The sequence below is a fragment of the Danio aesculapii genome, chromosome 5 (assembly GCF_903798145.1).
Source record: "Danio aesculapii chromosome 5, fDanAes4.1, whole genome shotgun sequence".
NCBI classification, from domain to species: domain Eukaryota; kingdom Metazoa; phylum Chordata; class Actinopteri; order Cypriniformes; family Danionidae; genus Danio; species Danio aesculapii.
In genome coordinates, this window is record NC_079439.1 from 60102010 (window position 1) to 60115663 (window position 13654).

The 13654-nt window shown below is 36.1% G+C and overlaps 1 protein-coding gene across 1 annotated transcript in view; it reads right to left on the reverse strand.

Moving 5' to 3' along the window:
* Positions 1-2379: 2379 nt before the first annotated feature.
* ppp2r1ba (protein phosphatase 2, regulatory subunit A, beta a) overlaps positions 2380-13654 on the reverse strand; it is a 28854-nt gene continuing 17579 nt past the window's right edge. Inside the window, exons 10-15 of the mRNA XM_056458574.1 lie at positions 11106-11279; positions 10828-10888; positions 10507-10661; positions 6960-7102; positions 6775-6866; positions 2380-3416 (exon numbers count right to left, since the gene is read on the reverse strand). Coding sequence (XP_056314549.1) covers positions 3400-3416; positions 6775-6866; positions 6960-7102; positions 10507-10661; positions 10828-10888; positions 11106-11279 — 642 coding nt within the window. The 3' untranslated portion in view covers positions 2380-3399. The remainder of the gene's footprint in view (positions 3417-6774; positions 6867-6959; positions 7103-10506; positions 10662-10827; positions 10889-11105; positions 11280-13654) is intronic.

Below are 13654 nucleotides of genomic sequence, written 5' to 3' on the forward strand. Positions count from 1 at the left end.
ACACCCCAAGGTAGCATTTATTTTTAATGCATGTACACTTACCAGCCACTTTATTAGGCCTGAACCATTGATACAAAGCAGGATGGGTCCATGCTTTTATGTTGTTGAAGCCAAATTCTGACCATCCAAACGTTGCAGCAGAAATCGAGACTCAGGCAAGGAAGCCTTTTTCCAATCTTCCATTGTCCAATTTTGGAGAGCCAGTGCAAATTGTAGCCTTAGTTTCCTGTTCTTAGCTGACAGGAGTGACACCCGGTGTGGTCTTCTGCTGCTGTAGCCAATCTGCCTCAAGGTTGGACGATTTGTCTGTTCAGAGATGCTCTTCTGTATACCTCGGTTGTAACGAGTGGTTATTTGAATTACTGTTGCCTTTCTATAAGCTCGAACCAGTCTGGCCTTTCTCCTCTGACATCAACAAGACATTTGCGCCCACAAAACTGCCGCTCACTGGATATTTTATTATTTTTTTTGAGACCATTCCCAAACCCTATGGTTGTGCATGATAATCCCAGTAGATCAGCAGTTTCTTAAATACTCAGAGCAGCCCAACCATGCCACATTATGAGTCACTTAAATCACCTCTCTTTCCCATTCTGATGCTCTGTTTGAACTGCAGCAGATCGTCTCGACCATGTCTACATACCTAAATCAATGGTCTCAAACTCAATTCCTGGAGTGCCGCAGCTCTGCATAGTTTACAGTTGAAGTCAGAATTATTAACCCCCCTTTTAATTTTGTTCTATTTTAAATATTTCCCAAATTATGTTTAACAGAGCAAGGAAATTTCCACAGTATTTCTGATAATATTTTTTCTTCTGGAGAAAGTCTTCTTTGTTTTATTTCGGCTAGAATAAAAGCAGTTTTACATTTTTATAAAACCATTTTAAGGTCAAAATTATTAGCCCTTTTAAGCTATTTTTGTTTCAATAGTCTACAGAACAACCCATCATTATACAATAACTTGCCTAATTACTCTAACCTGCCTAGTTAACCTAATAAACCTAGTTAAGCCTTTAAATGTCACTTTAAGCTGTGTAGAAGTGTCTTGAAAAATATCTAGTCAAATATTATTTACTGTCATCATGGCAAAGATAAAATAAATCAGTTATTAGAAATGAGTTGTTAAAACTATTATGATTAGAAATGTCTTGGGAAAAAAAAAATCTCTCTGTTAAACAGAAATTGGGGAAAAAATAAACAGGGGGGTTAATAATTCTGACTTCAACTGTAGCTCCAACCACCTCCAACTCACACCAGCTTAATAATTTGAGCCAGCTAATAATAGTCTTGAACACCTTGATTATTTGGATCAGCTGTGTTTGATTGGGGTTGGAGCAAACCTGTGCTGAGCTGCAGCCCTCCAGGAATCAAGTTTGAGACCTATGGTCTAAATGCATTGAGTTGCTGCCAAGTGATTGGCAGTGACTGGTGTCCATAATAAAGTGTGAGTGAGTGTACAAAGCTATAATTTGTAATATATAATCTATGCACCAAAAAACTAGTCAACGCTTGCATGAGGCGTTTCATGTGTTTAATGCAGCATTTTTGGACAGGACAGTTAATGTAACATTCTTTTCTCATCTAGCTGCCATTAATAGTCTGAGTCTTTGTTTTTCTTTTTTCTGAAAGTCGTGGAAACACTACAGTGAAGTTTTTTTTCAGTCATTTGATCAAATTGGAATGTAATTTTTATTGTGTGCTATAGTCTACCATTACCTGCTCTCTCAATTAGATAGATCCGATCCCTACTAATGTGAAAGGCCCATTTCATTCTTTTTTATAATAAAAAATAAATAAATTTAGCATCATTACTCCAGTTTTCATGGTCACCTGATCCATCAGAAATGAGTTTGTCCTTGTTGAATAAAATTAAAAATAAAGGTTTTCTTGTATTTCATTTGAATGGCAATGATCTCTACAAAAAAAAAAATCAAGCTGCAAACAAGTTTTCAACATTGTTAATATTCAGAAATGTTTCTTGAGCAGAAAATGAGTATATTAGAGTAATTTCTAAAGAAGCGTACAATGTTGACTCTAAAATGGCTCTTAATATGGTGATCAGAACAGAAACTTCACTGTAATTACAATATTATTATGTTTTGTAGTTTGCTGTATGCACTATTCCATCTGGCCTGCCATTATCTTACGGTTCCTGGTTCTAAAATTAACTTTGGCTCTCCCAAGTATAGCATGCTACAAAAATCCACCACAAAAGCTCATTTCCAAAGATGAACGATATGCTCCCTTCAATAAACAACTCTTCTGTGCAGCAATCTACCCCCAGCTTACACACTTACACCACATGCTTATATCCACATGCTATATTGCGTTTTGCAATATATGACCTGATGGATTACAGAAGGTCCACACGCTGTGAAATAGGGTTATATAACGTTCTTTATTGAGTTCCCTTCTATCAAGGGCAATGCGACCATATTCATATAAAACCCAAAGCACAATCTAAAGACACTTTACATAGCAGATAGTACTATATTGACTGCACTCTGAAGCTGAAGAAGAATCGGACAGTCAACATCACAGGCAAAAAGCAATGCGTTAACGGAGAGACTTTAAGATGCCTTGTGATTAATGAGCTTCTAATATGAAACCGGAGTGCAAGAGGCATGCAGATGATCTCCTATACACAAGTTAAACTTTTTTTTTAACAAATCAAAAAAGAAAGAATGTGCAACATGGTCAATGGCACAGAATGAAGAAGCTTGCCTTCTTAAGATAAAAAGGGCTGTTTAGGAATGCCCATCCTCTGTTATAACAGTTGCTGAAAAGAGATGGATATCTGTCATGGTCCCTTAAAGACGAAAAGCACTCCGAGAATGGCATCAGAGAACGGACATGTGTCTAGTGCTTTATGGGTCTTGGTTCGACAACAATCAGTGTAGGACAGAGCGCAGGAACACAGTATTCAATTGACAGTCGCAGTAGTGATTCGGCCCATCATGCTGTGCACATGCATGGGTCAACTCTAGCTTAAAATCAGCGCAAAGAGCAAAGATGGTTCAGTCCATTAGATCAGACAGCTGAAGTAAAATCTGGACAACTGACGCCTCGGTACATCTATTTGTTTTACTCTATGACAAGCCTATGATGCTTGGTTATATTGTTAAGTGGATGGTAAATGCCATTTAAGTGTGTGGGTTAGAGAGTGAACATACACACAGCAAAAGGGGCTCAGGAGGGTCTATCGTGGAGTATGAAGAGCAAGAGGGTGTGTGTGGTCAACAAAATACTGACGGAATCCAAGTATCTCTAAAACATTTCTCACTGAGAGGGAACAAAACACACCGTTTCGTCATAAACAGTCCAGTGGACGATCGTGGATGTCAATAAATACAATGGAGGTCAGCTTGAGATGGGTCTTAGGTTCAGCAAGAAGGAACATTAGGCCAGGGAAAGAACTGTAGAGAAAAAAAAAGCAACAAAAAAAAAAAGAGAAGTGTTAACGCTGTAATATACTTCCAGTACAAACTGGTGTGACGCCCTTTCAAATGAAATCATGTCAAAATGAAGTCTGTTTGGCATCTCAGCAGTTCGTGCAAAGTGAAAATTCTAGAAAAATCTTCTCTGGTTCAGTTTTTTTATTCAGTCCTCTAAGATCAGAAACAAGTAAAAACATGAACACACTGGGCAACTACTTGCAGCAGAAACTGATGCTGTAATTGTAACTGAAAGTAGACCGACTGTATAATGTACTACATAAACGTGACATTACTGGAGTGCAAATATAGATATTACTGGTGCAAACATTTATAATCAGATGCCTTTGTGATAGGATTGCAGTTGGACAGAAAGCAAAGTTGGAGAGAAACAGGAGCTCAACAATCCAGGACTTCAGGAATTCATTATGTCTGAAGTAATGCAGTGTATTTTTTATTTGATGCCATGTCAGCAAGCAAGGCTATTTTCATGGCAAGAACTTTTCAATAATAAATATACAATTAAAAACAAGGAATAAATTAATACATAAATTAAATAAGTTTTTTTAGCGTCAATACTAGGGATGCTCCGATCGTTCGGCTGGAGATCGGTATCGGCCGACAATCACATATATTGACTCGATTATTTTATGTCCGATCTCATGAACCAATCGCAGGGGTTTGTTTATGAGCTTACAAGCAGAGGAAGATGCATGTGCGCTCCCGTATATTATACATAGTCTACAGCAGCCAAAACATGAGGTAAATGATGTGTGGGGGCGTGAGCGATCGATGAGCTTGCATCACAGCAGCTAAAATATATACAGATGCAGTGCGACCTGTTAGTACAGTCTATTGGTGTGACTTGCGAGAGAGATGGTCTCTTTGTTGCAAATGCAGCCATTGTATTTTCAGTATTTTGAGCTGCTCTGACACAAGCGAAGCAATCGCCCTTATCTAGTGTCTCATCCAACCTTATAACCTCTCCTGGAAGCTCTGCGAGACTTCCGCATATCCTAATAGCTCTGTGATCCCCAAATGAGTTAAAATACGCAGAAATCATGGTGACGGAGTGAATGAGCATGAGAACAGATCATGAGAGGCACAGTGATTTTTTTTAAGCATTACATTTGTTAGGTTAAAAGAATAGAGCAGTAAAGATATCGCGAGTGAAGATCCCCCTCTCTGTCATAGAGCTATCGAGCTGCTGTGAGACGCCGGATCTGCTGTCAATAGTTGGAGATAAGTAGGCCCAGACAGAATCTGCGGACGTTTTTTTCTATTTCTGCGGAAAATTTTTGGAAAAATCTTGGATTTCTGCGGAATTATTTTGGGAGTATCATAACTAAAACCTTAATATGTGAAATAAAAAAATTGTATTTAATGTTTAAAATGCTAATTCAATAAGAGTCACTTTATTTGGTAAACAAAGCAAGTCTCTTATATAATATCTCTACTAAAAGACAGAAAATATTACAGTTCAAGCTGCATTGTACATAAATCAGATGAACATTTTCATATTAGTCATTAATATTACTGTAATTTAAAAACTGAATAAATATAGATTTACAAACATTTACTCAAGGAAATAAACAGAATTAATGATGGGCTAAAAATCTGCAGAATTCTGCGTGAGCAGATTCTGTGTGGGCCAATAAGCAAAATATTTTAATGGTCTGCATGTATTTAAGCCTCTTTACATATATCAACTGAAAGTTCTGTGTTTTTTACAATATAATAAGTTCACTAAAAGCTGGATGGAATTAACAGATAAATAAAACAAAAATATATATTTTAACATGAATATTTATATTTAATATAAATTCTTGTAATATACTTATTGCAATAAACAGTAGTTTATAGGCCTATTTTCTTTTAGTAAAAAGTAATGGACTTAAATGTGTGCAATTTAAGTTGAGCATCAAATATGTGCTCCTAACTTTCTTGTTAGGTCTTCAGTCTTTCTTGGCTGAAACGTGAATTCTTTTATCATTTGCAATGTTTTTCGCAATGGCATTGTTTGAAATTTTTCTGTAAAGCTGCTTCTGGCCATGATATGTTCACACCTAAATGGTTATAAGAGATCTGTTTAAGGTATTTTATGCAGAATCTTTAATTTATTCTCTTAGGTAAGGCAAGATATCCACTTAAGCATCATATTTGGAGGGAAAATGTGCTTTATGCAATATAAATCTTGAAGCATCAGAATCGGTACTCCAGTATCGGCCGATCACCATGACAAGGAATTAGTACTCTGTATCAGCTGCAAAAATCCTGATCGGAGCATCTCTAGTTAATGCATGATAAAAATTCTAAAATGTGTCCTGGCGTCATGTCTGAAGGACAGTTGGACTACATGTTAGCACGCAGCACATGAGGCTATCGGTGTTGACATATTCAGATACTTTCCTAACTGATGTCTCTCATTTTTGTTGAGAGTTAATTTGTTATTGAGTGGGAGGCATGATTATTTGCTTGATAGTCTAAATGCTGCTCACTGCAGTGACAGCATAATTACGATGTCATTTAATGGGATACAGCTGCAAAACAATACACTTTTTTTGTTTAACTCCCGTGTGGTTTTAGAATTCTGCATAATGTTCTAAAGTCTGAATGATCTGCCTTATCTAAACCTCTGAAATAAAGCAGCTAAATATTATTTTTAATTGTCAATTATTTTTATTATTTTGCGTGAAGAAACAACCTCACCATCCAAGACAAACTCTGTGAATGTGCAGGTTTCCCTTGTCAGTGTGCAGTATTTCATCAATATTTAATTAGTGCGCAGCACTCGTTTTTTTATTATGTTAAAGATTGATATTTTTATAGGTGTAAAATATTTAGAAAGACAGTATTCTTACAAACGAAAGCAGCAGATTCTTATAGTGTGGGTGTTGGGGGAGTTCTTTGTGAAGTAAAAATGGTTGTATAAAGACAAACGCTAGATCTAATATATAAACAGCCTTCATGAATATATGAAAATAGTTCATCTTTTATAATGTTGGGTTCAATATAGAAAAAATTCATCAAATTTCAAGATTAAAAAAAAAAAGTAGTGTTTAGACTTTTAGAATTTTTTTTTTCTGCTGTACAAATGTTTATGGGTCATTTTTGACATACAAGTCCACAGCTGGGTTAAAAACCTAACCTTTGCTGTATTTTGTGTTTTAGAATCATCATTATTAATTATTATTACATAAGAGTTGACTATTTTATTTTTACCTTAAGTGTTACATAATGACGTAATTGTTCACTGCTGAAGGTTGTATTGGTAAAGAAAGATTTTTCAGTTTGCATCAACAGTTACACAACACTCTAGAGCAGCTGTGGTGGAACTTACCACTGATGGCCTCCTGGGCAAAATATTTGACATCCATGTCTTGATCTGATGCCAGTTTCTCCAGCACTGGCTTCACCTCTGTCTGCAGACAACTGTAAACAAAATGTTAGGGAGACGTGAAGCTAAAGTCACTTCAAAAGAAACGTGAACATTTTTTTCCTGTCTAAAAGAGGATGATTACATACTTGCTGTCCAGCACAGGTCCTATCTTCTGAAGAGACTTGGCCACGTTGAAACGTACGTTGGCTACCTGGTCATTAGACATCTTCAAAACTACAGGGAGCATGTGTTTGGTGGTAATCTCCTGTCCACACACCTCAGACAGAGCCTGCAACAGACAGTTACACACACGGACATGAGCTCCGTTCCCAAATTTATGAGCATCACAGGAAAATTGTTCTAAAGGAGGCTGATTCAAAAGGTTTTCCAAACAAATATATTTCAATATCAGAACCAATAAGTTATATGCTAATAGAATCACTTCATTAGTTCAGCTACATGCTAACATTTGCAAACAGGAAATTCTACTCCAATATGAGAAATTTTAAGAAAAGCATTAGCATAGCTCTCCAAGGTCACTTGCAAAGTTCAAATTCAATTACAGCTTAAAATTAAATCTTTTGACAATAACAAAAACACAGCATTTCACTGCTTATGCTAGGGGTCACAATATGCATACTGATGATAAACATTATTTAAAAAAATGAATATACACATGATAATTTTAAAAGCACAAATGTGTCATCCGGTAAGCTCTACTATTGCACACTGATGTAATGTAATGTGTATTTATTTAGCGCATTTATTGTGTATGGCCATACACCCAAAGCGCTTCACAATCATGAGGTCTCTCCACACCACCACCAGTGTGCAGCATCCACTTGGATGATGCGACGGCGCCACAGGACAACGGCGCCAGTGCGTTCACCAAACACCAGCTATTGGTGGAGTGGAGAGACAGTGATAGAGCCAATTCGGTGGATGGGGATGATTGGGAGGCCATGATGGGCAAGGGCCAATTGAGGGACTTTGGCCTGATGGTTATTTAAAGCAGAAAAGATGGTGGACTGTACAGCTACTAGTACCATCTTGTCATTGGTAAAGACAAACACTCTAAAAAGTTAACTTGTTAGTCTGAAAGATATAATTTTTTTATAACAAAAGAACAGACTGTTCAACAGGGCAAACTGTTGTTCAGTTATGATAACACACTAGGGCTGCACAATATATCATTTCAGCATATGATCACCCTCAACAGTCACATTGCAAGATATGCATGTTAAGTTTGTATTATAATTCATCATTTGCATGTGTTTTGATGCCTGTGATTGTATAATGAACTTAAAAGCATTCAAGTATAAGAAATTGTACCATTTCTGACTAATGCCGAGTTCAGACTGCATGATTTTAGCCCCGATTCTGAATCGCCGACAGGTTTTGAGAAATCGTCGACAAATGCCTGAAATCACAGGCCAATCGGTGCTCCTGCATGCGAGTAACAATCACACAGTATGAATTATCAAAGACGTGATCTGAGAGAATCACTGACGAGTCACCAATGCCCGTGAGATATTTAGCACATACTCGTCAACCCTCCTATTTTTCCCGGGATTCTTCCGTATTTTACAGTTTTATCACGCTATCATCCCATAAAGGTATTTTCCCGTATTTCTCCCGTATTTTCAGACTTTCTTTGAAGGGTGGCAAATAAACATTAAAGAGCTAAGCCTCCCTATATGCAACCCATACCACCGAACCACCAGGGGCCGCCCCTTGCTCTTAAATGAGAGTCTGTTCTGTGCTTTCGCTTTGTTTAGGCATGAAAACACTTTGAAATAATTATAAAAACGGCGGGATTCCCTTTCCTTTTCATTACAGGTGCCGTCTCCCCTTCATATGCAATCCTCAAAACAGTCATATAGCGGTGCATGACTGTCAGCTGACGCGATCTATCGTGGTAAACAGACGTCGTTTCCCAAACTGATTCTGTACATGTGATTTGAAGCAGAGCGAAAGTCTGTGTTGTGGGTGCGTGTTTGAACCGACATATAGACTACACATAATTAATAATTATAACATCTTAAGATGTCGATCGTGTTTTTTTTTTCCAAACACAACTAATTTCGTCCTAACCGAGCATAAAAAGTTAACACCTGTTAATGTAATTAAATGAAAAAATAAATAAATCTAAATAAATCATTTATCCGTTGCTCTTAAATCAGAATGTGCATGTTATACAGTGAAGAAACGGCTAATGAGATTTGATAGCTTGATTCTATTTCATTATAATATAATTTTAATAGGCTGAACTGTTTGCTAATGTATTTGCTGCTAATGTATACTATTTATTTTTTCTTTTGTAAATAATAATAATAAAACATATTACTGACCATTTAACTGTCTATTTACAATGAAACAGATCCAAATGAACATATATAGTGATTTGGGGATTGGAGGCCTGGGTCCCGAGTGCCTTTATCATGGTGGCCATGTCCCTTATTTTCACATCCCAAAGTTGACAGGTATGATTTGGCATGCTAAATATCTGGAGCTGTGAGGCACTCTTACAGCAGAATCATCCCAATCAATCGAACCCAATAAATTCTTTCCAAATAGAGATATTAAGTCATCTAGTGAAATTGAATTCATATCGCAATATTAAAAAAATATATATGCATATCCAATATTGTGCAGCCCTATTACACACTTCCTACACTTGTGTTTTGTGTGTGATTCACTGGCCAAAAACAGAAAAACACAAAACAAATTGAAGGATGAATACTTCATGACTGATACTTCAATAGCGTTATTGTAAATAATATCATAATAGAGAAAACCTAATATATCATGATGCCTCTAGCCAAACTTTTAAATTGTGTTTTTATTTTTTTACATTTTTTGTAAATTTCAGTTTAGTTTTAGTTGGTTTCATTGACGGTTTTGGTAGTTTTAGTTTGGTTTTGATTTTATGACCTATTTCTATTTGGATTCTATATATTTAGTCAATTCTAGTTTAGCGGAGTTAACAGAATATGTCCAGTGCAGACCAAAGGAAAGAGTAGTGTTTGCACCGCTACATTAACCCTAGTTCGAAACTCTAACTAATAATAATAAAATAATAGTTTGAACGGACACTGACCCCAAAAATGCAACTTAATTGTTTATCATATTTACTTTTATTCAATTAAGATAAACTTCTTCATATCAAAGATCATGTATGTAGTAAAACATGCTTAGTTTACATTATTTGGCCAATGAAGAAAAAGCTTGTCTGTTAAAGCGCCATCCACTTAAATTTCTCTGAACAGCCACAAGTCAGACTTTCTGCCACAGAATGAGTGCATATCAATTCTGAAAATGATTTATATTTTCTAATTTCATTTCAGTCCCTTTTCCAGTGACTGTTGGCCATTTCAGTTCATTTTAGTTGTTTATTTATTGTGATTTTTTTATATTCAGTTATTTTGACAAAACGTTTGACCAAAAGCTTTAGTCTTTGTTTACTAAAACAACCTTGCTTCTAATTGATGCCAATGCAACGTTATAGATGTTGCACATAATTTAATGGACCGAGCATCATTTGACAATGACAATATAACAAGTAGGTACTGTATTTTTATGTAACGTTTCAATGTCTAAATGTACGTCAAACTGTGCTTTTCCAAGCAACAACCCCATACATTGCTCTGTGACTCAGCAGCTGCTTGTTAAAGCTGATAATCTCTGACTCACATTAATGCAGAAGAGGGTAGTCATCCTGTGCAGGTAGTTGGGGTCGTTAGCCATTCCCAGTACTTTAGGCACAATAGTGTTCTGTGCCCACTCTGCCCCAAACTTCTCCACCAGCTTCATCAGGTTACAGGTGGCTGCCTCTCTGATAGCATAAACTTAAGATTACAGAAAAGAGCGTTAGATTGACTTAAAACTATTTTTAAACTACAAACAATTGCAAAAAAATAACTATGATTTTCATATGCTACATCTAGCATTGTAAAGGAAAAATTGTCTTAAATGTTAACACTTTAAATGAAAAAACAAATCCTAAAAACCTACCGTGATCAACAAGCCAAGCCATGCAAAGAGAATTGAGTTTTTCATCAAAAAACTCCACACCCTGGAAACATAAGAAAGAGGGGGGAAAAGGGATACCTCATTATCAGCTCCATTGGTTTGCATGATCCAAGGTGACTTGGTGGCAATAGGTTAACAGGATGATGAGTTAAAATGCTTTAAGTATTAAGAGTGACTGAATTATAAGAACTGGCCACTGGAATGTTCTGATCTCGTTTTTCAGGATAAAGATTTCTAGGACATTGACGGTTGGGACTCACCAGCTGTCCAGCCAGAAGGGGCATGTACTCGATGATTGCCAGTCGCACTCGCCATTTGGCGTCCTCAGCCAACTCTACAATGGCCGGAAGCAAAGACTGGGAAAGTTGGCGGATACCAATCACCTCGTTCACACAGTCCAAATTGGAGATGATGTTGAGGCGAACCTCTGGGCACTAATGGAAAAAAAAAATGGCCAAAAATGGTTATGTTTTTTTTATTACAAACACTTCTTAAAACTTTTTTATGTAAGTTATAATACATCAATATTTCTATATTTACACAAATATTTGCAACTAACTAAAAGAGTATAAAAAACGGTTTAACTTTCGATTAAAAAAAAAAAAGTATAACATTTTATCGAATTCTCATTTTAAAAAACCCTTCAAATTCTCTCATAAAAAAAATAAAAACATTGTCGTCTCACAAAAACAAAATAAGGCATTGCAAAAGTATGCATTTTAGATTTAGAATGTTATGGCAAATGTATATGTTTTGGAACAACTTCTCTTTCAAATAAATGAGTAAGTCTAGTGTTCAATACAGCATCTAGCAGGGCTGGGCGATATTGCAAAAAAAATTATCACGAAATCATGTTTCATATAATTCGATATCGATAATTATTGAATATTTTTAACAATTTAGGAATATTAGGACTTATTTAACCACTTTATTTAAATTTTCCAACATTACTAAGGCAAATAGATTTAACAGTCAAAAACAAAAATATTTAAACAAAATATCTCATCTCTTTACAATAAAATAAACAAGTATTAAAGTGTTAAAGAGACTCTTAAACTTGATTAATAAAATGTTACAAAGTGTGTACAATGGTAAAGCGTAAATACTGAACAATCCAAGCAAACTTTAAGGTGTGAATATAAATGATACAATAAACCTCAAACTCTCAACATAACAAATTAGGATTATCAAATGTGACCTTTCAAGTAAAGGAACCAGCCATCATTATTCAAATACATACTGCTACATTACAAATTGTGACTACATTATATGTTAGAAAAATCTTTTAGATGGGGAGCTAGTGGCTGGGATGCACAAAAAAACAAACAAAAAAAAAAAAGCCACTCTGGCGACATCCTTTATTTACAGTCTCCTCACTGCTGCTATACGGCACACATTTTCGCATGTGTTGTTATTCTGACCTGGCCTGGTGCACACGCAGCATTTGGAAAGTTCAGATGTTTTTTAACTAGATGCGGCTGGAAAATGCACGCGGCTCATATGCGCGCCGCTTGCACAACATGTGAAAATGAAATAAACAAACTTACACCCTAAGCTTATTGGCACTGTTTCCAAGGCACACGCTTAGCAACCACATTTTAATAAAACTATAGCACTTCATACCAAAACTACATACAGAATCTTTTTCTTTTTTTAATCAATATTGACAATGGTGGTCAATCAATAAATAGAAATACTGATATTATCGCCCAGCCCTAGCATCTAGCATAAATAATTTCATGTCTTGAATTAAAATAAATCATTGGATTTTTGTCCTGCCAAAGGAATGATTTGTAAAAGTTTATTATTTGAACACTGATCCCATTCTGTTTGCAATTTATTTAAAATAAAATGGTTTCTAGGCTTAGGCCGATAGACATCACGATGCTAGGCTGGCATCGCGATCCTTCGCCGTTGCAGCAGCAACCCACTTGCAAAATATACACACTTATACGTCTTAGTTTTAAAATGTCATTTCAGAACTAAAATGATCCAGGTTTCATCTAGCATTTCTGAAAAGCCCTGCTTCCACACTATACCACTGAAAACGCTCATCACATGATCACAGACACACACAAACAAACTTGGTCATGCACTGCAGCGTACGCAGTGCACGTCGGACAGTTTATCAAGAATGTACCGCTGGATCACGTCTCACTATAGTTGTTAAACGTAATATTTAATTAATCTTGTCTCTATCTAACGACTCTTCGGTCTTTTGAATCTATAAGGTAGCGTGTAACAGCGTCAGTAAAATGCTTACATTTTTTCATTTTCACGCTTGTACTTAGTAATTTTAGCGAAAACCTCAGATACTGTTGGTTGTGCACCTTTTTTACCAACCACGCCATTGTCGACACCATTATAATGACACAGATCACTCTGCCTATTCATGCCAGAATCCCGCGGAAAAAGTGATTGACAGGTGGTAATTTGTGTGTAACTTGTCTTTATTTATTTATGATTTGGTTTTGGGTAAAACAAAGACCATGCAGGTCAGGTAGTTAAAACGGTAGGCTACAAATAATTAGTTAATTATGAATTAATTAATTATTCATAAATAATTAATTCACCACCGCCTACAACGACGATGCCATCGTCCATAGCGATGTTTCACAATAGACATCATACGATGCCAAATTAGTCGACGTCGCCCAACCCTAGTGGTTTCAAATCTAAAGGTTGGATACCATTTTTAAAAATTGCTTTCTAAAAACCAACAAATGTAACAGCAGATCTCTCTTTTCACAGAACATGTTCTCTGATTCATTAAACTGTCAAAATACTGTAATTTCTTTGCAACTAAACC